General features: G+C 40.8%; 1 protein-coding gene and 1 long non-coding RNA gene across 4 annotated transcripts in view; one reads left to right on the top strand and one right to left on the bottom strand.

Annotated features, from left to right (window-relative positions):
• Nucleotides 1-15062, bottom strand: part of LOC138850260 (uncharacterized) — a 121195-nt gene extending 106133 nt beyond the window's left edge. The window contains exons 1-2 of the long non-coding RNA XR_011390012.1: nt 14757-15062; nt 6786-6898 (exon numbers count right to left, since the gene is read on the bottom strand). This is a non-coding gene — a long non-coding RNA (uncharacterized lncRNA). The remainder of the gene's footprint in view (nt 1-6785; nt 6899-14756) is intronic.
• The window catches only part of CTSC (cathepsin C), a 60806-nt gene continuing 36892 nt past the window's right edge, over nt 2035-25948 (top strand). Inside the window, exons 1-3 of one of the 3 annotated variants that reach the window (XM_017344110.3) lie at nt 14432-14729; nt 16706-16851; nt 24643-24727. In XM_017344110.3, coding sequence (XP_017199599.1) covers nt 14558-14729; nt 16706-16851; nt 24643-24727 — 403 coding nt within the window. In that variant the 5' untranslated portion in view covers nt 14432-14557. Of the gene's footprint in view, nt 2140-14417; nt 14730-16705; nt 16852-24642; nt 24728-25948 lie in introns of those variants that run through there. The other 2 variants (XM_051850404.2, XM_002708644.5) reach the window with 2 other exon arrangements.

The raw sequence follows: 25948 nt of genomic DNA, 5'->3' as shown, positions 1-25948 counted from the left end.
GTATTTTGCATTTCTGTGGCATAGACTGGACAGTATATTAAATCTGATGAGTTTCATTGTTTCATTAGACTGCAATGTGGAAAAGCCTGAGAGTTGCATTTAAAAAGAAATGTTTTCTATAAAATTATCATTTTCCTCTTCTCATAAATGGACATAGAAACATTACACAATTAAACTTTCTAGTTGATTTGAACTGAACAAAGGGAAAAAATAGAAATTACTATTCTATATTGCTTTGTCTTTATTGATTACTCATTGGAAAACTTAATATTTGTAGCCTACAGACCTTTTGCAGAACTGCAATAGCTAATGATAAAATTATCTGAGCATGATTCATGTATGTCTGCAAGTCAGGATGAGAGGGCGGTCTAATTTCCTGAACAAAGTGAAGTTCAACGTGGCTCCTAGAAGTACAGGAAGACAAATTATTCCCTCTGTGGTTATAATTCCTGATTGGGCTAAATTGAATCTATTAATGGGGAAATTATTGATTCAGAGGTATCATTATACATCTCTACAGTCATAGAGCCAATGATATATTTAACAATTTTTTATGACTCTTCCTGAAAATTCAGCTTGTGTGACAATGCATCATTTTTAAATGACAAAAATATTCAGAAGTTTCTGAAATGTTGTATTGGAAAAATATCTGATTGGAGACAAGAAACCTGGGTTATAAACTTGAGGAGAATGATTCAAACAATGTCTGTGATTTCTTACTTGTCAAATCAGGAGTAATTGCCCTGTGGATCTCATTAGATTGTAAAAGGATAGGAAAAGTTCCATCCATTCAAGAACTGTTTGCTAATTCAAGAGAACTGCATCTGTACTTACTGCATGTCAAGCTCTGTACTAGCACCAGGGATTCAGGGATTAAAACGGCAAATGAGATTCTAGCTCTTGAGGAGCTGAAATTTAAGCCAGGAATCAAAACGTCAACTACATGTGGGATGAATATCACATAGGGAAATATCAGGTGTAATGATTACATATTACAGTTTGGAATGTCAGGGGATAACTCTCTGAGAAAGTGATATTTTGGTTGAGATTTGCCAGAAAAAAGTGGTATATGCCAACCAAGTAGAGAGAAGAAACGTGTAAACAGCCCACAGGAATTTTAGGAAGTGTGAACAGTTAAGGATAGCTGAAACCATGAGTTACAGGGAGATATGAAAGATAGTGGTGGGGCCAGTGCTGTGGTGTAGTGGGTTAAAGCCATGGTTTGCAGTGCCGGTGTCGCATATGAGTGCTGGTTCAAGTCCTGGCTGTTTGACTTCCTATCCAGCACCCTGCTAATGGCCTGGTGGAAGCCCTGGCTCCTGGCTTCAGATTGGCCTAGCTGTAGCCACTGCGGCATTTAGGGAGTGAACCAGCAGATGGAAGACTCTCTCTCTAACTCTGCCTTTCAAATGAATAAATAAATCTTTAAAAAAAAAAAAAAACAACGCTTATTTTTAAAAAAAGAAAGTGGTCATGAAAATACCTTGCAACATGGCTCATCAAGCTGTAACTGATTCAAGCTCTTGAAAAGCATCTTTTTATGGGAAGTCATAATCTCAGGGCAGGTATTTTGCCTAGTAGTAAGATGCTGGTTGAGATGTCCACATACGCATCAAGAGTATCTGGGCTTGAGTCCAGCCTCCACTCCTGTTTTCAGCTTCCTGCCAATATACACCATCGGAGGCAGCCGGTAGTGGTTCCAGTTGGTTGGGCTCCTGCCACCCGTATGGGAGACCCAGATTGAGTTCCTAGCTCACAGGTTCACCCTGACCCAATCCCTGGCAATGGTGAGCATTGGGAATCTCTCTCTCTCTCTCTCTCTCTATCTCTATATCTCTATCTCTCAAACAAGAAATACATATAACTAGTACAAGAATGTGTATGGATCTCATAATATGAGAACATGTAAGTATAACAATATATCCCATAATATTTAAAAAAGAGGCAGGGGCAATGTAGACATGGACCAGGTAAATAATCACACATGCTCTGTTTTACAAAGGAAGACTTCTCAGAGGACGATATCCAGTACTATACTATAAAGGAGTTTCTGTACATCTCCATTTTGGAAAAGTATGACCTGGGAATGTCTCCCGGAAGCAAAGGGAACCATCTCATCTTTATCTTCCTGGCCAGCAAGTAAGTTAGTCCCTGGGCCTGTCTGCAGACTCTACTTGCAGTGTCCAAGAGTCTGTTTCCTGAGATAACAACCTTTAAGAGAGTCTACCCCAAGTTATGTAGAAATGTTACAAAGAATCATCTCCCAAAAGCCCTATGTTTTTACTTCTAAATAATTTCCATTATTGTTACTGCTAATAGTTATTAATGTTATTTTATCAAGTCTCTATAACAACCACATAATATTCATAGCTGTGTAAAATCTGGAAAGCTGGGTGCACAGTGATTCAGACTCCCTTACTTTGCATGCTGTAGGTGTTAGCTAATCTTGGCACTAAATTAAATGTAGCCCAGCTTCTCTGAGCCCCGGTTTCCATAAAATAACATATTCTGTCTAACTCTAATCCACATTAAATTATATGATTTAATTATTCCATATGTCAGAACGCCAAAAATACCCACAATTGAGTGAATAAATTCATTCAAATTATTTTATTTGAAGGAACTTGTCCAGTCATAATATTAACAAAATGTAGTTGTATTAATCAAGTCAAGTGATCCAGTACATTATCTGTGTGCAGAAAGATCTTTTTAAATATCTTTTAAAATAAAATTCAGCATGGGCAGGAGGGAGGGTTGGGTGGGAACTATCAATATGTTCCTAAATCAGTATATATAAAAGACATGAAACATGTTTAACAAATAAAATTTTAAAAAATAAAATAAAATTCAAAGATTTTGATTCTGTTCACATGCTAATTCCACAGAATATTTCTGGAGCAAAAAGAGAACTGTGATTTTGGAGAAAAATGTTAATAAGATGTGATAAAGATTACAGGAATCTTGGGCTGGTATTGTGGTGAAACAGGTTAAGTTGCTACCTATAGTGCTGGCATCCCATAAGGGCACTGTTTAGAATCTTGGCTGTTCCACTTCTGATGCAGCTCTCTGCTAATGTGCCTGGGAAAGCAGTGGGCCCTGCACCCACATGGGAGACCTGGATGAAGCTTCTGATCCCTGGCTTTGGCCTGGCCCAGCCCTACTCATTGCAGCCATTTGGGGAGTGTACTAGTGGATTGAAACTTCTATCTCTGTCTCTCCTCTGTGTGTAATTTTGCCTTTCAAATAAATAAAATAAATCTTAAAAACAAAAGATTTATTTATTAAAAAAATTACTGGAATTTTAAACATGCTCGTAATAGTTTCCAAACCATGTGGCTTATTATTTTATCCATTCAGACTTGTATGATGGTCTCTATTTGTGTGATGCCATGTGAACAATATGACTTCACAATCACATTTGTTGAAAGAACATAAGAGGGCCAAGTGCTGTGGCACAGTAGGTTAAGCCTCCTCCTGTGGTCCCTCTTCCAATCTAGCTCTCTGCTGTGGCCTGGGAAAGTAGTAGAAGATGGCCCAAGTCCTTGGGCCCCTATACTCGAGTGGGTTACCCAGAAGAAGCTCCTGGCTCCTGGCTTTGGGATCAGCTTAGCTCCAGCCATTATGGCCATTTGGAGAGTGAACCAGCAGATAGAAGACCTTTTTTTTTTTTATCTCTCTTTCTCTCTGTCTGTAACACTACCTTTCAAATGAATAAAAATCTTAAAAAAATTTTAAATGCTGATTTTATAGGTCAGAATTTTTAAATAATCTAATAAATAATAAAATCAATCATAATACAAACTTTATCTACTTAAAAAAAGAAATAAATTGGATAAATTGGAAATGAGACAAACTATAAACTACTTAAATTATCTAACAAACATATTTCATATTATAACTTGTGAGATGCAGGTTGCTCAGAAGAAAAATTAGAGCCTAAAATATCAATCATTATTAAAGAAAAAGACTGAACTAACATAATTAAATTAGGAAAAGAAATGTAAGATGAGTTAAATTAGGAATAAAAAATTACAAAATAAGAGATGAGATTAGTTGAAAACAAGCAAAACGTTAGGGTAGATGAATGTATATGGAGAAAGCTGGTTATTTTTAAATAGTATACAAAATTTAGATCCTCTTAATTTTTCATTATGTAAAAACAAAGAGGAGGGAAATAGCAAAGGCACAACTTTGAAGAAACCAAGGAATTTTGAAAATGTTTTGAATGATCCTAAAATTCATATGGGCTAAAAACTGACTGAGAAAGCTGAGAAAAATATAAAAAAAAAATCAGTAAGAGAATTTGCTTTAAAAGCAGATCAGTAGAGCAAAACAAAATACTTCAGTGTTTGTTGGAATTGAATATCTTCAGATTTTTAACTTAAATTTAGAGTGAAAATAAGGTTTATTTAGTAAATAATGCTGAAACCATTGGTAGACAAAAAGGCCACTGAACTCCTCCCATATCATAACATACACAAGAACTAGACCTTGGGTAGGTCAGAGCCATAATATGAAAAAATACTGAAATGATAATTATGTAAAACATTTCAACCGATTTTAAATATTTAAATTTAAATCAATTTAAGGATTTAAAACATCTCAAAGAAAGGAGATTTTTGTGGATGGAACAGAGGATGGAGGAGGACTGTCTGGCATTGTTGATAGAAATGTGATTTGCTAAGTCTCTTCTGGACACTTATGCATATCTATTGGATCCAACAATTGTGTCCTGTCACTTTCCTACAGAAACAAAGCATCTGTAGGAAGGATACACTCATATACTCAAGAATTCTTATTGCAAAATTGTTTGTCATGGCAAACAAGCTTGGAACTAACCCAAATGCCATTTAATAAAAAAGCAGTTAAATAGATGTTACAGACCTTAAATCTCATGTAAATATGTCCCATAAGTGAATTCAATTTCTGGAAGCACAGAGATCTGTATTTTATTATTGAGAGGTAGAGAGACAGGGAGCTCCCATCTGCTGGTTGAATCCTACCCAAATGCCTGCAATGACATGGGGGACCAAAGCCTGGAGCCAGGAACTCAATCAAGGTCCCCCACATGGGTGGCAGAGGATCAATCACTTGGGCCTTCACCTGCAGCTCCCAGAGTATGCAACAGCAGGAAACTGGAATGGGGAAGAAAACTGGGACTTGAACCCAGGCACTTAGATGTGGAAGGCAAGTGCCCCAATGGTGTCCCAACTACTACAGCAAATGCCTGCCTCCTTATACTGTGTTTTCAAGAATGAAAGCATTTCACTGAGAATGAAATTAAGTTGAAGAGAAATGTTTATGTATATTCCCTTTTCATGAAAATAAACCACAAAATCCACACATATGCACATCAAAATAATGCTGATAGTACTCCCATAATGCTTACTGTATGACAGTATTTTTCTAAGCATTTCATGTAATAATTCATTCAAGGCCTCATTACAACCTCATGGGTAGGTATTAATGTTATCCTGGTTTTACAGATTAGGAAGCTGAATCAAAATAGTAACTTTCCTAAGTCCACACAGGTAGTAAGTGGTAATGTCAGGATTCAGACCACAGCGTTTCAGTTCCAGAATCTGTGCCCTTAAATATTGTTTGTCTTTTTTGTGATGCATGCTGTTAATGGCTGGGTAACTTTAGTAAAAGATTTGAAGGGTACCCACCAGGAAGTGGATGTGTAGTATCTTGCTTGGCAGGCTGTGTGGAAGAAATGAAAAAGAAAAAATGGAAAGTAGGAAAAAAAAAAAAAAACTGTGGCCCAATACCAAAATAGAGTTGATATGTTAAGTAAAATTTATAGAATGCTATATCTCATAATAAAATACAAAAACAATTAATAAGACAAAGACAAGAAAAGTAGGCATAAAGATGATAGAGTTGAGGTCTCATTCCCTCAAACTTCTGTCACTTTCATTTTTAGTCTCTGCACTGAAGTTATTTCTCTCTCTTTCTTCGTGGGGAATAGGGTGCTAGGGTTGTGTAAAGTAGGGGAGAAATGCACAAACCGCTTCATCTTTCTCACTGATTGTGCAAATAAGACATCTTTAATATTTCTCTGTCATTACTTGGGAGTGATATCCGATTCTTGAGGAAGGAGTGAACTTCTCACCTTAGAGAAACTAATAGTCTCAACTTTGCCAACCTTAAGCCAGCCCAGCTGCTGATCTGGTTTTGTTCACTTCCTGCTTAGATTCTATAGCTCTGCAGTTTTAGAATTCACCTCGTTTGACTTCATGTTTCCTCACAGTAATAATCTACAGGGAAAAGGGAAGTGAACTCCAACCACAAAGCTTTGAGAATAAAATGCTGATACGTGATTTAGCCTTCCTGTTGTCTAATGTGTGTTTATCACTTGACTTAAGAGTAGCACTCCAAGTATTCTGGGTCAGCTTCCAGAATTTCCAGATAATTCACACTAGTATGTTCACTTAAAATACCTGTTGTTGGGCCAGCACTGTGATGTATTGGGCTAAACCTCCACCTGCAGTGCCTGCATCCCACATGGGTGCCACTGTGTGTTCTGGCTGCTCATTTTCCCATCCAGCTGTCTAATATGGCCTGGGAAAGCAGTAGAAGATGGCCCAATGCTTGGGCCCCTGTACCTGTGTCAGAAACCCAGAAGAAGCTCGTGGCTCCTGGCTTTGGATTGGCCTAGCTCCAGCCTTTGCGGCCATTTGGGGAGTAAACCAGTAGATGAAAGACCTTTCTCTTTGTCTCTCCCTCTCTCTGTCTGTAACTCTATCTCCCAAATAAATAAATAAATCTTTAAAAAAGATTACCTGTTGTTCGGGCTGGCATTATGGTGTAGTGGGTAAAGCTGCCAGCTGCAATGCGACCATCCACGGTTCCAGTCCTGGCTTCTCCACTTCCAATCCAGCTACAAGCTAATGGCCTGGGAAAAACAGCAGAAGATAGCTCAAGTATTTAGGGTCTTACCACCCATGTGGGAGACCTGGAGGAAGCTTCTTCTTCTTCTTCTTTTTTTTTTTTTTTAGATTTTCTTTATTTATTTGAGAGACAGAGTTATAGACAGTAAGAGGAAAAGACAGAGAGAAAGGTCTTTCGCTGGTTCACTCCCCAAATGGTCGCAATGGCCAGAGCTGTGCCGATCTGCAGGGGCCCAAAAACTTGGGCCATCTTACTGCTTTCCCAGGCCATAGCACAGAGTTAGATTAGAAGAGGAGCAGTTGCGACTAGAACCAGCATCCATATGGGATGTTGGCACTGCAGGCAGAGGATTAACCTACTGCAGAAGAAGCTTCTGGTTCCTGGCTTCAGTCTGGCCCAGCTCTGGCCATTGAAGCCATCTAGGGAGTTAACCAGCAGGTGGAAGACTTCTCTCTTTCTCTGTCTCTCCCTCTTTCTCTGTAGCTTTGACTTTCAAATAAATAATTAAATCTTTAAAAAGTACCTGTTGTTGCTGGGGCTCACTAGTTGGTTCCTTGTGTTAGATGAAAGTGAACAAATTAAAGTAAGAAATATAAAACTTAATGTCTACTGAAATAAATGTTTATCAGTTAAAAATTTGCTCACAACAAGCCTCTTTTCTTTTTAAGCTTTGTTTATTTGAAAGTCAGAGTTACAGAGAGGCAGAGGCAGAGAAAGAGAGAGAGAGAAAGAGAAAGAGGTCTTCCATCCTCTGGTTTGTTCTTCAAATGGCCACAACGGCTGGAGCTGGGTTGATCTGAAGCCAGGAGCTAGGAACTTCTCCCAGTTTGCCTATATGGGTGCAGAGGCACAAGGATTTGGGTCAACTTCTACTGCTTTCCTAGCCATAGCAAAGAGCTGGATGGGAAGTGGAGCAGCTGGGACTCGAAGCGGTGCCCATATGGGATGCCTGCACTGCAGGCGGCAGCTTTACCTGCTATGCAACAGCACCTGCCCTCAAGCCTGATTCTTAGAGCTGGAGAGTAAACACAGGTAATTTTAATCAGCATACAATAAATATTTAGTGAGGACCTAGTGTGTGCTAGGGATACAGTGATGATCAAAACTGACAAAGCACCACAACACACATCTTATATTCCAGAGGGGCAGATACTTAATACATACAACAACTGTACAAATTAAGAGGGCGATGAAATGGAATAGCTAGAGAAGGTAACTTCTGCTCATATGGTTAGGGGAACCCTTTTCTGATGAGGTAAAAAATTCATCATTGGGAATTTCATAAACCCCGAGAATGAGCAATCATTGGAAAACTGGGCAATCCGCATTGTGGCATAGCAAGTAAAATTGCCATTTGGGTCGCCTGCATCCCATGTGGGTGCCAGTTCATATCCTGGCTGCTCTACTTCCAATATAGTTCCCCACTAATGACCTGGGAAAAGGAATGGAAGATGACCCATGTGTTTGGATCCCTAACAGCAATGAGGGAGACCTGAAAGAAGTTCCTGGCTCTTGGCTTCAGCCTGGCTCAGCCCTGGCTGTTGCGGCCATCTGGGGAGTGAAACAGCAGGTGGAAGATCTCTCTTTCTCTCTTCCTCTGTCACTCCCTCTCTCTATTTTACTCTGTCAAATGAAATAAATAAATTAAAAAAAAAGAAATAAAAACTGGGTGAACTATTTAGGCAGAAATGATGGCAAAGTGGACAGATAACAAATAGAGAAGGAACCTATAGTATTTGAGGATCAAAAGCTCTCATCAGCCGAATGTTCAGGTACAGAAATCTAATTATTCAGTCCTTTTACCTTCCTTCTCACTTATCTTCCTCCCTTCCTTTCTTCAGTTTTATTAAGAAGATCAGTGAGTAAATACCAGCCAGGCTCTATGACAAGACTTAGTGTACAAAATTAATACAGATCACCATCAAGGAGTGTAGGAGCTAGTGGAAGAGGCAATCCATCAGATAATTGTAATGACCTGTGAATACAGGAATAGGAGGCTAGAGGAAAGATAACTTCACATCTGCCTAGATTCAAGATCAGAAGGACAGAAACAGGAGTGCAGTCTGAGACACCAAAAGACCTGAACAAAGCTTCAGCTTCCTCTTTCTGTTTGGGAACAAATCGCTGGCTGTAGCCAGCGGTTTCCCTACTGTGATTGCTATGGAGGTGCAGTGCCCGCACCTCTCCTCAAGAGAGCGCCTGTTGTAGGAGTGCTGTTTGCAGACAGCTTTCCAGTTGAGGCCGATGACTAAGCACAACACAGATAGCCATTTCCGCCTAAGGAGAGCTGCTCTTTGAACTGTTTAGTTATGCACCAGAGTTCCCTGCTGGGCAGGCTCAAATAATCTCTATGCTACACTTTCTCCTTTGTTCTTTTTAAGGCTTATGGATACATAAGTATCTTCCATCCCTTGTTTCATTCCCCAAATGCCCTCAGTATTCGGGGCTGAGCCAGGCTGAAATCAGGAGCCAGAAACTTCATCTGCATCTCCCAGGTAGGAGGCAGTAATCCAGGTACTTGGGCCATCCTGTGCTGCCTCCAGCATGCAAATTAGCAGGAAGTGGATTGGAAGCACAGCAGGACTGGATTCCTGGCACTCTAATATGGGATGCTGAAGTCCCAAGTGGCAACTTAACTCTGAATCACACCACCTGCCCTTCAGAGTTACATTTCCGAATCTGCTTCTCTGCAGTTCTCATTTCATTCTTCTCACAGGTGTTGCACCTATGATGTCATCCAGGGCGTTTTCTTCCTAATCCTCTTTCCACCTCACTTTTTCCTTCACAGGCTTTACTACCTAATAACTTCTTTGAGCCTCAGTTTGATCTGGCATATAAAGTAAATGAAACAATGTTCCTCATACATGTGTCTAATAATGAATTGGGATAATATGTTTTCTATCTTTAAAATGTAAAGTGCTAGATAATTAAAAGTGTTATTGTTATTAATTATTGTTATCATTGTTGCCACCAATGTCATAACTATACACAATACCAAATGCCATCATACAATGTTGATATGTCAAGTTCTTCCTCTATTTCTAAAATCTTTCTTTGTTTAGATGTGCATACCTGTACAGTGATTTTCAGATTTATCCCGAAGGCAAAAAAAAAAATGGAAATCATAATGATTTTTGCCAAATACCATGAAATATAAATTTATGTCCATCATATTATTCAATAAGTACTTGAACACTTACTATGTGCCAGGAATTATTCAGCATGTTAGAATTACAATGAACATGGAATGGTGCTGTGGGTAGCAGGTAAAGCCCCCGCCTGTAGTGCAGGCATCCCATACTGGCGCTGGTTTGAGTCCTGGCTGCTCCACTTCTGATCCTGCTCTCTGCTTATGGCCTGGGAAAGCAGTGGAAGATGGCTCAAGTCCTTAGGCCCTGAACCTGCATGGTAGACCTGGATGAAACTCCTGGTATCTAGCTTCAGATCGGCCCAGAACCAGCCATTGTGGCTATTTGGGGAGTAAACAAGTGGATGGAAGACTTCTCTCTCTCTCTCTCTCTCTCTCTCTCTCTCTCTCTCTGCCTGTAACTCAGCCTTTCAAATAAATTAATAAATCTTTTTTTTTTTAAAAAAAGGAATTTCAATGAACAAGATTTAAAATCTCTAATTAATTTGGAAAAGTTTTCTAATATAAATAGGAATCAATGCAGTGAAATCTCCACAGAGGACTGTATGAATTCACTTAGTCTTAAAACAAAATAAGGTAGTCATGGGAAAGATAAGTATGCACATTTTATAGAGGAGAAAACTAAGTCATGAAAAGAAGTAAAATAACATCCTCAAGAATAAAGAGCTGGTGAGTGTCAGAGTCAGACTTGAAAAAAAGTGGTACTCTCAAGGTCATCCATCCCTCTCTCCTCTCCTTTCACTCCCTCTCTCTCTCTCTGAGATATGGAAAACATCATAGTTAGTGAAATAAGCCAGTCTGCAAAGGACAAATACCATATGTTCTCCCCGATCTGTAATAACTAAAAGAGTTCCTGAAAGGTAATGTATAGAAGTGAAATTGACACTTTGAGATGTGATGACTTTGAAAAGCCCTTGACTCTACTGTTGAGAAACAGTTTTTTATATACTATTTGCTGAACTCTTTACTTCGTATAGAGTCAACCGTATGTGTATACAGTTAATTGAAAACAGATCTGAGGCCAGCACTGTGGCATAGTAGGTAAAGCCTCTGACTGCAGTGCCGGCATCCCATATGGGTGCCAGCTGCTCCACTTCCAATCCAGCTTTCTGCTGTGGCCTGGGAAGGCAGTAGAAGATGGCCCAAATCCTTGGGTCCCTGCACCCACACGGGAGACCTGGAAGAAACTCTTGGCTCCTAGCTTTGGATGGGCGGCATTCCATCCATTGCGGCCAATTGGGGAGTGAACCATCAGATAGAAGACCTCTCTCTCTCTGCCCCTCCTTCTCTCTCTGTGTAACTCTGACTTTCAAATAAAATAAATCTTAAGAAAAAAAAAAAAAATAGGGGCCAGCGCCGTGGCTCATTTGGTTAATCCTCTGCCTGTGGCGCTGGCATCCTATATAGATGCTGGGTTCTATTCCCGGTTGCTCCTCTTCCAGTCCAGCTCTCTGCCATGGCCCGGGTAGGCAGTGGAGGATGGCCCAGGTGTTTGGGCCCCTGCACCCACAAGGGGGACCAGGAAGAAGCACCTGGCTCTTAGCTTCAGATCGGTGCAACTCTGGCTGTAGTGGCCATTTTGGGGGTGAACCAAGGGAAGGAAGACCTTTCTCTTTTTCACTGTCTATAACTCTAGCTGTCAAATAAATAAATAAATAAATGTTTAAAAAATGTTCATGAAATACACTAAACCAAAAATCAAGGCACAGGAGGTTAACTCTTGACTTTTTTTTTTAACTTTTATTCAGTTTATGGATTACAATGGCTCCCCCCCATAACCTCCCTCCCACCCGCAACCCTCCCATCTCCCACTCCATCTCCCATTCCATTCACATCAAGATTCATTTTCAATTATCTTTATATACAGAAGATCAATTTAGTATATATTAAGTAAAGATTTCATCAGTTTGCACCCACACAGAACAAAAAGTGTAAAATACTGTTTGAGTACTAGTTATAGCATTACTTCACATTGGACAACACATTGACAGAGATCCTACATGAGGAGTAAGTACACAGTGACTCCTGTTGTTGACTTAACAAATTGACACTCTTGTTTATGGCATCAGTAATCTCGCTAGGCTCTTGTCATGAGTTGCCAAGGCTATGGAAGCCTTTTGGGTTCGCCGACTTTGATCTTGTTCTGACAGGGTCATAGTCAAAGTGGAAGTTCTCTCCTCCCTTCAGAGAAAGGTACCTCCTTCTTTGAAGACCTGTTCTTTCCACTGGGATCTCACTCATAGAGATCTTTCATTTAGGGTGTTTTTTTTTTTTTTTTTTTTTTTTTTTTTTTGCCAGAGTGTCTTGGCTTTCCATGCCTAAAATACTCTCATGGGCTCTTGAGCCAGATCCGCATGCCTTAAGGGCTGATTCTGAGGCCAGAGTGCTGTTTAGGACATCTGCCATTCTATGAGTCTACTGTGTATCCTGCTTCCCATGTTGGATCATTCTCTCCCTTTTTTATTCTATCAGTTAGTAATAGTAGACACTACTCTTGTTTATGTGATCCCTTTGACTCTTATACCTATCAGTGTGATCAACTGTGAACTGAAATTGATCACTGGGACTAGTGAGATGGCATTGGTACATGCCACCTTGATGGGATTGTATTAGAATCCCATGGCACATTTCTAACTCCACCATTTGGGGCAAGTCCAATTGAGCATGTCCCAAATTGTACATCTCCTCCCTCTCTTATTCCCACTCTTATATTTAACAGGGACTCTTGACTCTTAATAAGTGATAATACGACATTCAGCAAGTGATTCTGCTTTCAGTTCTCCACACAATATTCCAATGAATCCAGTATCCTAAGAGGTCTCCAAGATCCCCTTGTACTTACCATTCATTGAATAAAGACCATTTTAAACTCTTCACAATTAAGTGTGCTATTTTGATTCTCCCTATCAAAGAAATGTCTAGCTTATTTGACCCTACAATAATAATGACCCAATAAAAATGGTAATGTTTTAACAACCAGTGACATACTTTACAAGAGGTTTAGAAAAGCAATGTTACTCTGTTTGTGTATGTTTAAATAGTAAGTGTGTTAGCCTAATTTTTATGACGGCAATTTTGAGTCCTAAAATTGTTTATAAAATCTAGCAGTGAGGCATTGGTCTCTCCATGGGCTCTGTAGTTTGTGCGCCCATTGGAGAGTCTTTATATCACTGAGCTTTCAAGGACAATTCCACTTTTCACACTGAGATTGACTTTCAGGCTTAGAAACCAAGATAACGATATGAATTGCACTTACTTTAACATTCAAGAACACTTTTCTGAGTGTTTGAAAGCCAGAATCCGAGAAAATAACAATGAGTAAGTTGGACTTGCTCCCTTTGAATGCTTATATTCTGGTACAAAAGGTGGACATATAAATATTTATTTCTGGCCAGTTGGATGGGGCAAAAACACATGTGCCTAAGAGGACTGGGGTACATCAAGTGTCTTGTTCATCATGGTGTCACTGGGCCTGACACCTAGTAAGTTTGAGTAAAGAAAGCTGCTCCAATTACCAAGGACAGACAGGAAAGCTCATAAGCTATTACAAGATGACCCTAAACCGAGCATGGAGGCACCTGGAAATGGTGCTACCTAATATTTGTGGAGCACTGGATTGGCACACTGTTACCACCCCTAAGACAGCCTTTTGCCATCATCGGTCCCATTTGTCTGCCTGGGCAAGCTGCTTCCTGTCTGGACCTCCTGCTTTTCATCTGTCAGACAAAAGTGGTTGAGCAATATTACCTCTTACAGGTTATTTCTCCCCCTAACTAAATGCCATAAAGTTAAAAAAAAAATCCCATAAAGTTCCAGAGGCAGGGGGAGGGGTGAAATGCAAAATTAATAGGTACCCCAAGACTGAAAGTTTGCACAAATTCTCTTGTGGACAAACAGGCAAATCAGAGAACCAAACAAAGCCAAGCAAATAAAAAGGTAGAGTTGGGAAAGGAAGGAAGAGAAATCCTCAAAGTGGTTGGGGGTGAGTAAGCACAGTTTTTTAACGGAAATAAAGCCCAGCTTCGATTATGAGGCTATTGATCCCGAGAAGACCAATGAGATAATAAAAGCAGCCGAAGTGAACTTCAGTTGTTACACTTCCACCTCTCTCTCTCTCTCTCTCTCTCTCTCTCTCTCTCTCTCTCTCCCCGCAGAAGGAGCAAAGTCAGTGTCTGCAGGGTCCCTTCGCGGCCCTCTTCAATTCTTATTCTGGTTACCCTGGTGTATCCTCCGTTAGCTGCTGAATAAGGTTCCCGGGCTCTCCAGGAGTTCAGGGTCAGCCGCAGCCAGGCATGGGCAGTGCGAGCACTTCAGCCCCCACCTGGGGGGCGGGACTGCGCCCGAAGCCCAACCCCATCCCCACCCCCAAACTGCGCCGTAGCCCCGCCCCTCCGGGCCGCGGGTTTCCGGACCCCTGGCTATTTCTAGGCGCGCGCGGCCCAGGCTGTGTTTCTGCGTACTCCAGGCGCTCCGGTGCCTGTTGGCGTCCCCGCTCCGGTGCAGGCTCTCGCCACCATGGGTCCCGTGTGCAGTCTGCCGCTCGCCGCACTCTTGCTGTTCCTTTCCGGGGTCTGCACCGTGCTCTGCGACACGCCTGCCAACTGCACTTACCCCGACCTGTTAGGCACCTGGGTCTTCCAAGTGGGCCCTAGTGGTTCGCAGCGCGACATCAACTGCTCGGTCATGGGTAAGCTGCCGGCGCCCCTAGACCCACCTGCTTTCCCGCGCCGGCCTGGGACTCCTCAGGGTCGCCGCTTTATGGCTGCTGAGCCCTCGCGGTGGCTCCCGCACCCCCACTCCACCCCGACCCGGGTGGTTGTGCGCGGTCGCGGACGTCTGCGAAGGACAGCGGTCAGTCTCTTGGCTACGTTCTCCAGTGCCAGGGCCGCCAAATTAAAGTTGGCCCGAGAACTTTCAGCCTTACACTTTCTTTTCCTGGAGCTTACACGCTTTTTCCAAAACTTTTTTTTCCCCCTCTTACTTTTTGTACTTTTTGGGTTGGGTTGGGTTGGGTTGTTTCAGACCTGCGGTCTTTTGACTCCCCGGTCCAATCGGGTAGTTTTTGAAATTGTAGTGAAGACAAAAAAGGCTCAACACAGCAAGTCTTTTCTCCCTCTGTGTGTTTGCGGGAAAGGATCCATAAATTCCAGCGATTTTTTTTTTAATATGAAAGAAGGCTATGATGTTTTGTATTAAATTTCAATTCCGTAATAAGAAATAGTGAATACCCCTGTGTGCAAGGCTCCTGCTGGTGGTGGGGGAGGGGCAGAATAGGTGCAAAGAGGGTGACAGGTGAGACACGATGCAAATAATTATAAATAATAATAATAAAAAAGTGTGCACAGCACAAAAGAGAGAAATGCTTCAGGGATTCAGAAGCTAGAAATTCACTTCCAGGGTCACTGGGCCTTGGCCTCAGAGGTTTTGATTTGGGTGTAAGTTGATGCTGCAAGTCCTGGAAAATTTGGGATGCCACTCCGCACTGTTGTATGTATTGTAAGAATATACACAATCTTAAAAAAGAAAACAAACAAACCAGAAAAACCCCTCTCGACTCAGTAACTATATTTACCCTGAGCCAAGTGCAATACCTGGCTCCAAGAAGATTTAATAAATCTTGTGTCTTAGCCAGATCCCTTCAGTTAGCATAGCTATCTCTAGGACAAAAATCTGGTGAAAAAGAGAAAAATGTAACAACTGCAAGTCAGAAAAATCACACTTAGCCTGCCCAAACCCTTGCAGCCTGTGACTTGTGCAGAATGAGTAGGGCTCCCAGCTGTTAACTTCCTTGTCAACAGAACAAATTAGAGAGGCAGATTTAGCAGTCTTAACTCCACATGACTGCATGGTGTTTTGTAATCCTGGGCATTATAACCATTGATAGTTTTAAACGTCGAGGTTGGGCAGAAGGGACATCAGGATTTGCACTGTGCTGAAATCTCCCAGGTCAGAGAATTAATTGGTGCCATGGAAAAACTGTCTCCAGGGAGAAATTTGCAGATGGATACAACTGAAACCTTTTCAGGCAGCCTCTTCCTGAGGAGCCGCCTTTGAAATTGGAGACATCCACACATCCTCGCCCTAATCTTCTGGAGCTTCATGGTATAATTCCTGTCAGCAAAAGTTAGTCTTATAGGATAAGAACCTGGGGTTTGCTGAAAAATTGGAGGAAGGATCCAGATTCCAAAGTTTGAAACTGCACAGCCTTGAAGGGGAAAGGACCCCACTTCTCATGGACTTAACACATTATCCTCCTTATGATCTTATAGATAGGCTGTTTATCTCTTTGTCATACGTTTTCTCGTGTTTTTCACTCTTTGACTATCATTTCGCCTTCTAAATTCTGTCTATAATTTTGAGCACATCCCATTCCTCCGTTGAACATGTTTGTCCATGTTTGGATGCGATGCAGAAGTAGGAGCTATGCTTTCTGGAGTGTTCCTGCTTTCTGGGATACATGGTGCTTCTCTATCTCTGGGAACCATCAGCAACTGTGCAGAGGTGACGAGTGAGAGACAGATTTCTTCATACCCAGGCTGTGTTACCAAATGTAGTAGTATAAAAGGAAAACAACCAGATCAAATAATGGAAATCCTTGAGAAAATTTTTCTGCTCATTGATATTCAAATAATTTTCCTTTGTTTTGCATTTCCCTTTCTTTAGGACCACCAGAAAAAAAAGTAGTAGTACACCTTAAGAAGTTGGATACAGCATACGATGAACTTGGGAATTCTGGCCATTTCACCATCATTTACAACCAAGGCTTTGAGATTGTGTTGAAAGACTACAAATGGTTTGCCTTCTTTAAGGTTAGTTTTGTCGGAAAGTGCATTTGTGTTAACCATGACTTGATATCTGATGCCTCCTCTGATCAGGAGTCTCTCAGAATTTTAACTTTAAATTATAAGGATAAACACAGTGGATACCGCTCTTAAGAGAAGTTAAATGGTATACTTTTGCCACTCTCTTTAAAAATGATTTCAGTAATTAAAAAATACCTATCTATATTTGAATGTATATAATCCACTATATTTAAACCTAGGTTTTGGTAAGTATGGTTACATTCTTTGTTTTTATTTTTTTTTAACTACTACGCCTTCATTCTTAAATGTTGCCTTAGTCATTGAATATATACTTTGTGCTGAGTATGTAGGAATGGTAGAGAGACTTTACATTTTTGTTTTCTTGGAGTTCATATTGTCCTTGTCATTGCATCTAAGTGATTGACCTCAATGACTCATTGAAGAAATACAGTGCACTAAATATATTAATATGAATAGCTTGTTTGACTAAACTAAGACAAAAGAAATGGAGAGCTTAGGAGTCACTTCCTAGACTAATTAAAGTAAAAGGTAGGTAACGCAGCCTGTTGAGCACGTTTTCCTTACTAAGAAGGAACTTTTGTCCTTATCGTATACATAAACACAGCTTCCAATTACAGATGCACTGAACATTAAAATAGTTCAGAAAAAATTCTAGTCCATCCTGTATGTTCTGAAAGAGTTGAAAATTTTCCTGTAGATTGAGTATTAAATGATTCAAGTAAACTGTACCCACAAGTCTGAAACTAGCTGTTTCTCATTATACATAAAATAGGGTCTAAATAAAAACAGACTTTCTTGTGGGAAAGAGTTTACGGCCTTTGGAACATCTGGTAAGGGTTGGCCATTGGCAGAGATTTGTGGGAAAGTGGAGAATGAATCTGTTAAAGACTGCAAAAGACAAAGCAGCAACACAGGCATAACTTCTAAGACTTGTAATTTTTCATGTGAGTTTTGGTTTTTCACCATGATCTAGTGTTCTGTCTGCAGACCATGTTTAATAGAATAATAACTTCTAACAATTTGTTTCTTAAGGACTCTTTTTAACCCATGAAACTCAGTTTTCAATTTTGTGAATTTTTTTTTCTTTAAGATATTTTTTTAAATTTATTTGAAAGACATAATTACAGAGAGAGAGAAAGAGAGGTCTTCCATTCCATTGGTTTACTCCCCAAATGACCACAACAGCCAGAGCTGAGCTGATCCGAAGCTGGGAGCCAGAAACTTTTTCCACATCTCCCATGCAGGTGCAGGGGCTCAAGCACTTGGGCCATTTTCTGCTGCTTTCTCAGGTCATAGCAAAGAGCTGGTTTGGAAATGGAGCATCCGGGACTTGAACTGGTGCCCATATGGGATGCAGGCACTCCAGACTGGGCTTTAACCTACTGCACTGGCCCCTGAATATTTTCAATGTGATATTTATTTCAAAGTACTGTAGGTGATATATTTGTTACTCACCCTAAGTCTTTATAAGTGTCCTATGTACAGAAGATAAATGTAATAGGCTAATATGAAAACAAAGAATAGGAGATATGGAGAAGAAAAGTTGTCTCTGTCTCACTGGCTTGACTGGTCTGATATTCAGCTGGTGGAGTTACTCTATGCATGCTGGCCTTTGGTGATCAGCAGTCCATGTCATCCCCATTAATTATGTATTATTTTTGAAAAATCTTAACAATATGTGAATTTTAAAAAGTGTAAGCTGTAGCTGGCGCCACGGCTCACTAGGCTAATCCTCCGCCTGCGGCATCAGCACCCTGGGTTCTAGGCCCGGTCGGGGCGCTGGATTCTGTCCCGGTTGCTCCTCTTCCAGTCCAGCTCTCTGCTGTGGCCCAGGAGTGCAGTGGAGGATGGCCCAGGTCCTTGGGCCCTGCCCCCACATGGGAGACCAGGAAGAAGCACCTGGCTCCTGGCTTCAGATCAGTGCAGCACTAGCTGTAGCGGGCATTTGGGGGGTGAACCAATGGAAGGAAGACCTTTCTCTCTGTCTCTTTCTCTCACTGTCTAACTCTGCCTGACAAAAAAAAAAAAAAAAAATGTAAGCTGTATGTGGTAGATGTGTTCAACCTGAGTAGAATTCCTGGTTTGCTAATTGACAGATTTGTGACTTTGCTGACCTTTGACAGTTATTCTGTCACAGCCTTTCAAAAGTTCTTTGCCCTCAGATCAAACTACCTATGGAAATATTTCACAAAAATAGAGGTACTCAAGGAAGTTGTTTCCACGTACATAATCTCCTGTCATCATCCTCTTCCTCCTTTTCTTCTCGTTTGACTCATGGTAAGCATTTGTACCTGACAGTGGAGGAAGCATGTGATGGTCCTCAAACTCTTGAGGAATCTTGAAACCAAAATATGAAGAGGGAAGCTCCATAGAACCACGAAGAGTTTATTAGGATAGCTTACATGCAGGATTCCAGACAACGGTGGTCCAATGCTTGGGGCACAAAATGGTGCAGCAGGGCTTTCTCTGCATAGAACAGAAAAAAAAGGTTTTGTACTTTCACAAATCATAACAAAGCTAGGGATTAGACCTTGTGTTACTACATTATTTCACTATTCTTTTTTTTAAATACTTTATTTGTTTTTTATTTGAAAGGGAGAGTTACAGAGCAAATTGGGAGGAGAGAGGGAGAGAAAGAAGTAAGGGCAAAGAGAGAGAGAATGAGAGAGATCTTCCATTTGCTGGTTCACTCCCTAAATGGCCTCAACAGCTGGGGCTGAGCCAGGCAGAACCAGGAGCCAGGAGCCTTCTTCTGGGTCCCCCAGGTGGGTTCAGGGACCCAAGAACTTGGGCCATCTCCTGCTGCTTTCCCAGGTACATCAGCAGGGAGCTGGATTAAAAATGGAACAGCTGGGTCTCAAACCAGCGCTGATGTGGGTTGCCCACACCAGCCTCAGTCTTTTACTATTCTTTAGGTTCATCTCCTTAGGCATCTTGCTGGGCTGTCCTACTTAATTAGAAAAGCTTGCGATAGCATTTAAGCTTTATGGCTGGAGAGTGGCTACTTAGGCTGACAGATGGTCAGCTTGCTTCTGAGAGTGAGCAAGATGCAGTGTGGACTTACTGTGGTTTGCTGTTGCACAGGTTGATACTTGCTTACAAATGAAAGTGGATGAAACAGCATTCAGTTGGGAAATATGTTGAATAAATTATTATGTGAGTGGGCAGTGGGGTGTAATATATGGTTTGCACATTTGGCTTAGAAAACTTTTTATTCTTCAATTCTGCCAACTTGGAGAAACTGGTGGGGAAACTTTTAAATCATCATTTAATTTATGGAAACATAATAATTAGGATTAGACAAGGGAAGTTTCTCTCCATTAATATTTTTTTCATCAGTTTGCTCTCAGTTTTAATATGAGTCTAGAGCCAATAGGTAGGGAGGCTGGCTGGCTGAGGAATTGAAACAGTACCTTTCAGTTCTTGTTGAATCATAGTGTAAACAGACTTGGTATTTCACCATAGTCTCGGGATAGTATTCATGTTAGTCAATAGGAAACTGCTTTTTAATTTCAAATGAAATTTAAAATGTGGCCCCTGCCGTGGCTCCATAGGCTAATCCTCCGCCTGCGGTGCTGGCACACCAGGTTCTAGTCCTGGTCAGGGCGCCGGATTCTGTCCCAGTTGCCCCTCTTCCAGGCCAGCTCTCTGCTGTGGCCAGGGAGTGCAGTGGAGGATGGCCCAAGTGCTTGGGCCCTGCACCCAATGGGAGATCAGGATAAGTACCTGGCTCCTGCCGTCGGATCAGCGCAGTGTGCTTGCCGCAGCGCGCCAGCCGTGGCGGCCATTGGAGGGTGAAACAATGGCAAAGGAAGACCTTTCTCTCTGTCTCTCTCTCTCACTGTCCACTCTGCCTGTCAAAAAAATAAAAAAAAAAAAAAAAGAAAAGAAATTTAAAATGCTCTGCACTACACATGAAAATGAGTCACTGTGTATGCAGGGGATAAGTTAATGATTAGACTAGTGCTTTGAAACCCTGCCTGTTCATGTTTCTGGATAGCGTTGTCCAAATGGATATTCTCTCATTAGGGATACCTGTTGATTTTATTTTATTTTTAAAGTGTATTGGGCAGAACCATTTTCAGAGCCATTTTTTAAGAATAATGATAATAATAATAGTAAAACTAATAGGATTGTGATTTAAAAAAAAGAAAACTCAAAAACTCTCGTCAGTAGTTAGGCCTTTTGATAAAGATCATAATTTCAGTGAGTAGAGTACAATCTAAATAAAATATTTATCTTTAAAATCTAATCAGGCAGTTTCAGATAATATAATTTGTACAATGATAAAATGCCATGTTATTTTCACAAATAAACTGTAAGAGCGATGGGAAATGGTTTAAAAATATAAGGAAAATTACGCAGTGTAGCTGAGTAGATGATAGGAAATTTAAGCATTTTTGGTGCCATTTGTTAACACAAAAGCTTGTTGGACTTTACCACAAGCATCAGGGTATTTCCTACTGTGTGCTGGGGAAACCATGCTGGGAAAAGTGCATAACACAAGAAAAATGCAAACTTGTTGAATGAGTGAAGCACAGAAGAATTTTTCCCACAAGCTTAAAAAAATGAGAAATCATCAAACTTAAGTAGTACTTGCTATCCACTTTTTAAAAGGAGATTTGTTTTATTTATTTGAAAGGCAGGGAGAGAGAGAGGGAGAGATAGAGAGAGAGGTTTTCCATCCATTGGTTTACTTTCCCAAAGGCTACAGAAACCAGGAGCCAAGAGCTTTTTTGGGGGTATGCCACATGGATACAGGGGCCCAAGCCCACAGGCCATCCATCACTGTTTTCCCAGACACGTTAGCAGGAGGCTAATACAGTGCTCATATGGGATGCTGGTGCTACAGGCAGCGGCCTTACCTGCTGTGCCAGAACACAGGCCCCTGCTATTCTATTTTAAGTGTCTTATGTAAATTTTAACATGATCTACTCAGCCCACTGCCATTACAAAAATATTTGACAAATGATCGCCCAGTATACCTGCTGCCCTTACTCTGTGTTGTTACTCTACTTATCAGTTGGCTTTCTGGATCTTTCCACTGACTAGACAAGACATTACCATGTACTTTCTTCTACCCTTTTCAGATATCCTTTCATTAAATTACTTCTAATTGTTATTATTCCCAGGTTTTTGTTTTTAACTTACTTGAAAGGCAGAGTGACAGAGAGGGGAGAAGATGAGAGATCCATTATTTCATCCTCAAATGGCTACCATGGCCAGGGCTGGTTCAGGCCAAAACCAGGAGCCTGGAGCTCCATCTGGGTCTCCCACATGGGTGGCAGGGGCCCAAACACTTGGGCCATGTTCTCCTGCTTTCCCATGTGCATAAGCAAGGAGCTGGATCAGAAGTGGAGCAGTTGATATGAACCTGTGCTCTGATATGGGATGCTGGCAGCTTAATCTGCTGCACCACAGTGCCAGCCCTCAAGAGTTTACTGAGTAGGTGATCCATGCAAGGTGTTCTGTTAGGCTCCTGCTCCATCTTCTGCTTGCTGTGAGCATTCCACAGCATCCTGTAGCCCAACAAGCAGGCAGACACAGCTTCCTTATTGTCTGTGTAGCTTCCAAGCGATATTGATACCACTTCACTCCTATCACTTGGAATTGCTTTATTTAGTTCTTATTCAGACTTATCTGCACAATGAGCGGTTTTCTTGATTTGGGGTTCCTGAGTCCTTGTTTACTTGGCTTGAGAAATTGAGGGTGGGGTAGGGATAATCTATCTGTTTTGCATATGACTCCAAGCTATATAAAAGCTTGGAAAGAAATCTTGACCCTGAATGTTTTTGTATAGTTTGACTTAGGTAGGAAGAATAGGTGCATTTTTTAAAGTACTTTATTCAGTTCCATCCAGGCATTTGGTTATCTGAACACTTTATATGAGTTACAAACTCAGATACACTTTCAGCCCGGGTACCTAAGCATTTCAGACAACTTCATGTGAAGCTATAAAGAGTAATTAGACCTATGGCGAAATTAAAACTTACCTAGAGGTATTCAAATTCAAATTGAATTTTCTATTAAAAATCTGGCCTGCCGATAGCATTGGCAGTTGTTTTGGGCAGGACATTTACCATTTGGTCATAGTCGGCATATTCCAGCAAATTTGCACCTCTTAAAAGTATGTGCAAGTGTAGCAAAACTGGAAAGAATATACAGAGATGCTTAAATGTCCCTGACTATATGTGATGGGAGGGTAAGAGATTATTTTTTCTTCTCTATGTTTTTATGTATGGTGTTCATTTTGTATCATGACATATGCAGTACCGCTCCGTACAGCATTCCATCTTCCCTACCAATTGCCTGGAGGAAGGACATCCCATGAAACAGACTAAGCTCAGAGAATGCCCTCAAGTTTAATCAGCTTTCTAACCTTTTATGCTTTCTTAGTTCACTTTCTCTGAAGCTGTAAAAGAAACTTGCTGGAGAAGGAAGCTGTAGGAAAGGAACTCAGATTTCATTTTGAATATTAAGCTACTCAAGGGCCAAAGAAATATGTGGGAGGGAAACTAGTCTCATTATGGCTGAAAATTTATTTAGCGTTATTAAAGCAAATCTTATCGGTTTATAATTGAGCTCTTATTTGGGATCTATGAGGTTTTTTTTAAGATTTTATTTATTTATTTGGGAAGTAGAGTTACAGACAGTGAGAGGGAGAGACAGAGAGAGAAAGGTCTTCCATTTACTGGTTCACACCCCAAGGAGCCGCAACGGCCAGAGCTGAGTCATTCTGAAGCCAGGAGCCAGGAGCTTCTTCCAGGTCTCCCACGTGGGTGCCAGGGCCCAAGCACTTGGGCCATCTTCCACTGCTTTCCCAGGCCATAGTAGAGAACTGGGTCTGAAGAGGAGCAGCCAGGACTAGAACCAGTGTGCCTATGGGATGCCAGTACCCAGGGGAAGGATTAACCTATTGTGCCACAGCACCAGCCCCAGGCACCTATGAGTTTTTTAAATACAGTATTATTTTTAAAGTTTTTATGTTTATTTTTATTTATTTGAAATGCTGATAGAAAGAGGTATCTTCTACCCACTGATTCACTTCCCAAATGCCTGCCTCAGCTGAGGCTGGACCAGATTGAAGCTAGGAGCCCAGAATTTAGTTTGGGTTTCCACATGGCTAGCATGTACTTGAGCCATCAGCTACTGCCTCTCAGAATACATATTAACAGGAAGCTGGATCAGAAGCTGAATGAACCAGGACTTGAACGAGGCACTTCTATTTGGAATTCAGGCATTCCGAGCTATGGTTTAACCACTGTGCTACAATACTCACCCTGGCCTTTTAATCTTTACAGAGCTAAATGCTAAAAATATATCACTATAGGTGTTTCCAAAACAAGATGCTACTCAAACACAAGAACAATTTGTTGAGAATACCTTACCAGAGAATTTTGTTGCCCATTTGAGTGCTAGCGATTTGTAAACTTCAAATTTGTCCCAAGAGCCAGAAATATGGACTTTATTTCTCCAATAAAGGATGTGGGAATCTTGTGCCATTTTCCCACTGTGCCTTCTGGGTTCAGTTGTTGGATACAGCAATTTTAGAAGAATTGTTATTGAGACGTGTATTTTTTAAAATATAGATTTAGTACATTGGGTTCAAGTTTTTTTTACAGCTTGAGATTTACTTTTAAGATGGTTCGAATTTTGGCAAAGAAGCAGTGTAGAGCTTAATGCATACATAACAATTTTACATGTTTTTTTTTTTTTTTCAAGATGGTGCTTTGTTTCAAGCTAATGACTCAGTTTGCCATTGTGAACTCTTTGTAGGATGTCACAGATTTTGTCAGTCAGTTGTTCATGCAGCTGGGAACTGTGGGGATATATGATTTGCCACATCTGAGGAACAAATTGGGTGAGCTACACTGATATATTTTTAACCTTCTTTTTAAAAACAAGCTTTTCTCCTTCTTAGTGGCTTATGCAAATTAATAACTGTTTTCATCAGAGACAGGGAAACTGAAGAGTTTTTGGTTTTCCTTTTCATTGCTTGCTTCAATCTGCTTATCTGCCTCTTCTAATTTGGCTGCACCATATACGGTAAATGCTTTTCCACTTTAGTAGATTATGTTTGCACAGATCAGATTAACTCTCCCATGAAGATACTCGTGACCAGAGCAGACATGAGCCCTGAAAGGTCAAGACCCAGTTGAGAAAAGGTTGAAGTTCACCTCACTTTCTTGAAGTAGCTTTGCTGCCTCCAATTGCTTCTTCTTCCCCTGTGAAGAGTCCTTCCGGAGAGACCATGTGAGGCTGCAATATTTTAGGTCTGTGTTCCAGGAAAGAAGGCGGCTCTTTCACAGAAATTGAAACCTGACAGCTCATCCCTGTAGACATCACCTAGCCTTTTAAAATTGGCTTCTACCAAGAACATAGATTGTTGACTTGGAAGAGGGGGATTTTTTTTTTCAGTCTTTACATTCTCCTCACACCTTTGGAAGGAAAATTTAAATCATTGCTTAGACTTGGTTCATAAATTTAGACGTCTAACACTTCAATGGAAAAAAATGGGTGTTTAGAGAGTAAAGTTGATAGGGACTTACCCTTCTTTGTGTTTTAGTATAACATTGTTTCCCTTCCTCCTTTATTTGGCTGTTAACAGAAGTGAAATATGAAAAAGGGAACTGGGACAAGTGTTGGAAGCACCATAGCTTTGTCCTAAATCAGCAGTTTCCAGACTTCATCACGGAGCAAAGTGGCCCACACGACTACTGGTGGGCCCGCTGATTGCTCGTGTCTTCATTTCGTCTGGTTATGCTGTAGGGATTGTTCAGCCTCTGATAATAACAGATCAAAGTGATCATTAAAGCTGAAACTCATCAGATGTTTCTTCTTAGTTCTTTATGGTAGTAGAATAAGTATAGAATGTGTTAAATAGTTTTCTTTATTTCAGAACTTCCTATAATCTTTAATATACAAAGATAGCTTAGATAGAACACAAAACTGTCCCAGAATACGTTCATTATTGCATTTTCCCACAAATAAATAAGGTACTCTGAGTGCAGTTGATGAAATTCTGTCCCAAGCCTCTTCTCTTAGTTAGGGAGAAAGTTCCCCCCTCCACCACTTGAAAAGA

Source organism: Oryctolagus cuniculus, chromosome 1 (assembly GCF_964237555.1).
Source record: "Oryctolagus cuniculus chromosome 1, mOryCun1.1, whole genome shotgun sequence".
Lineage (NCBI taxonomy): Eukaryota > Metazoa > Chordata > Mammalia > Lagomorpha > Leporidae > Oryctolagus > Oryctolagus cuniculus.
The sequence above is the reverse complement of the archived record's forward strand: the minus strand, read 5'-3'. Positions and strand labels throughout refer to the sequence as shown.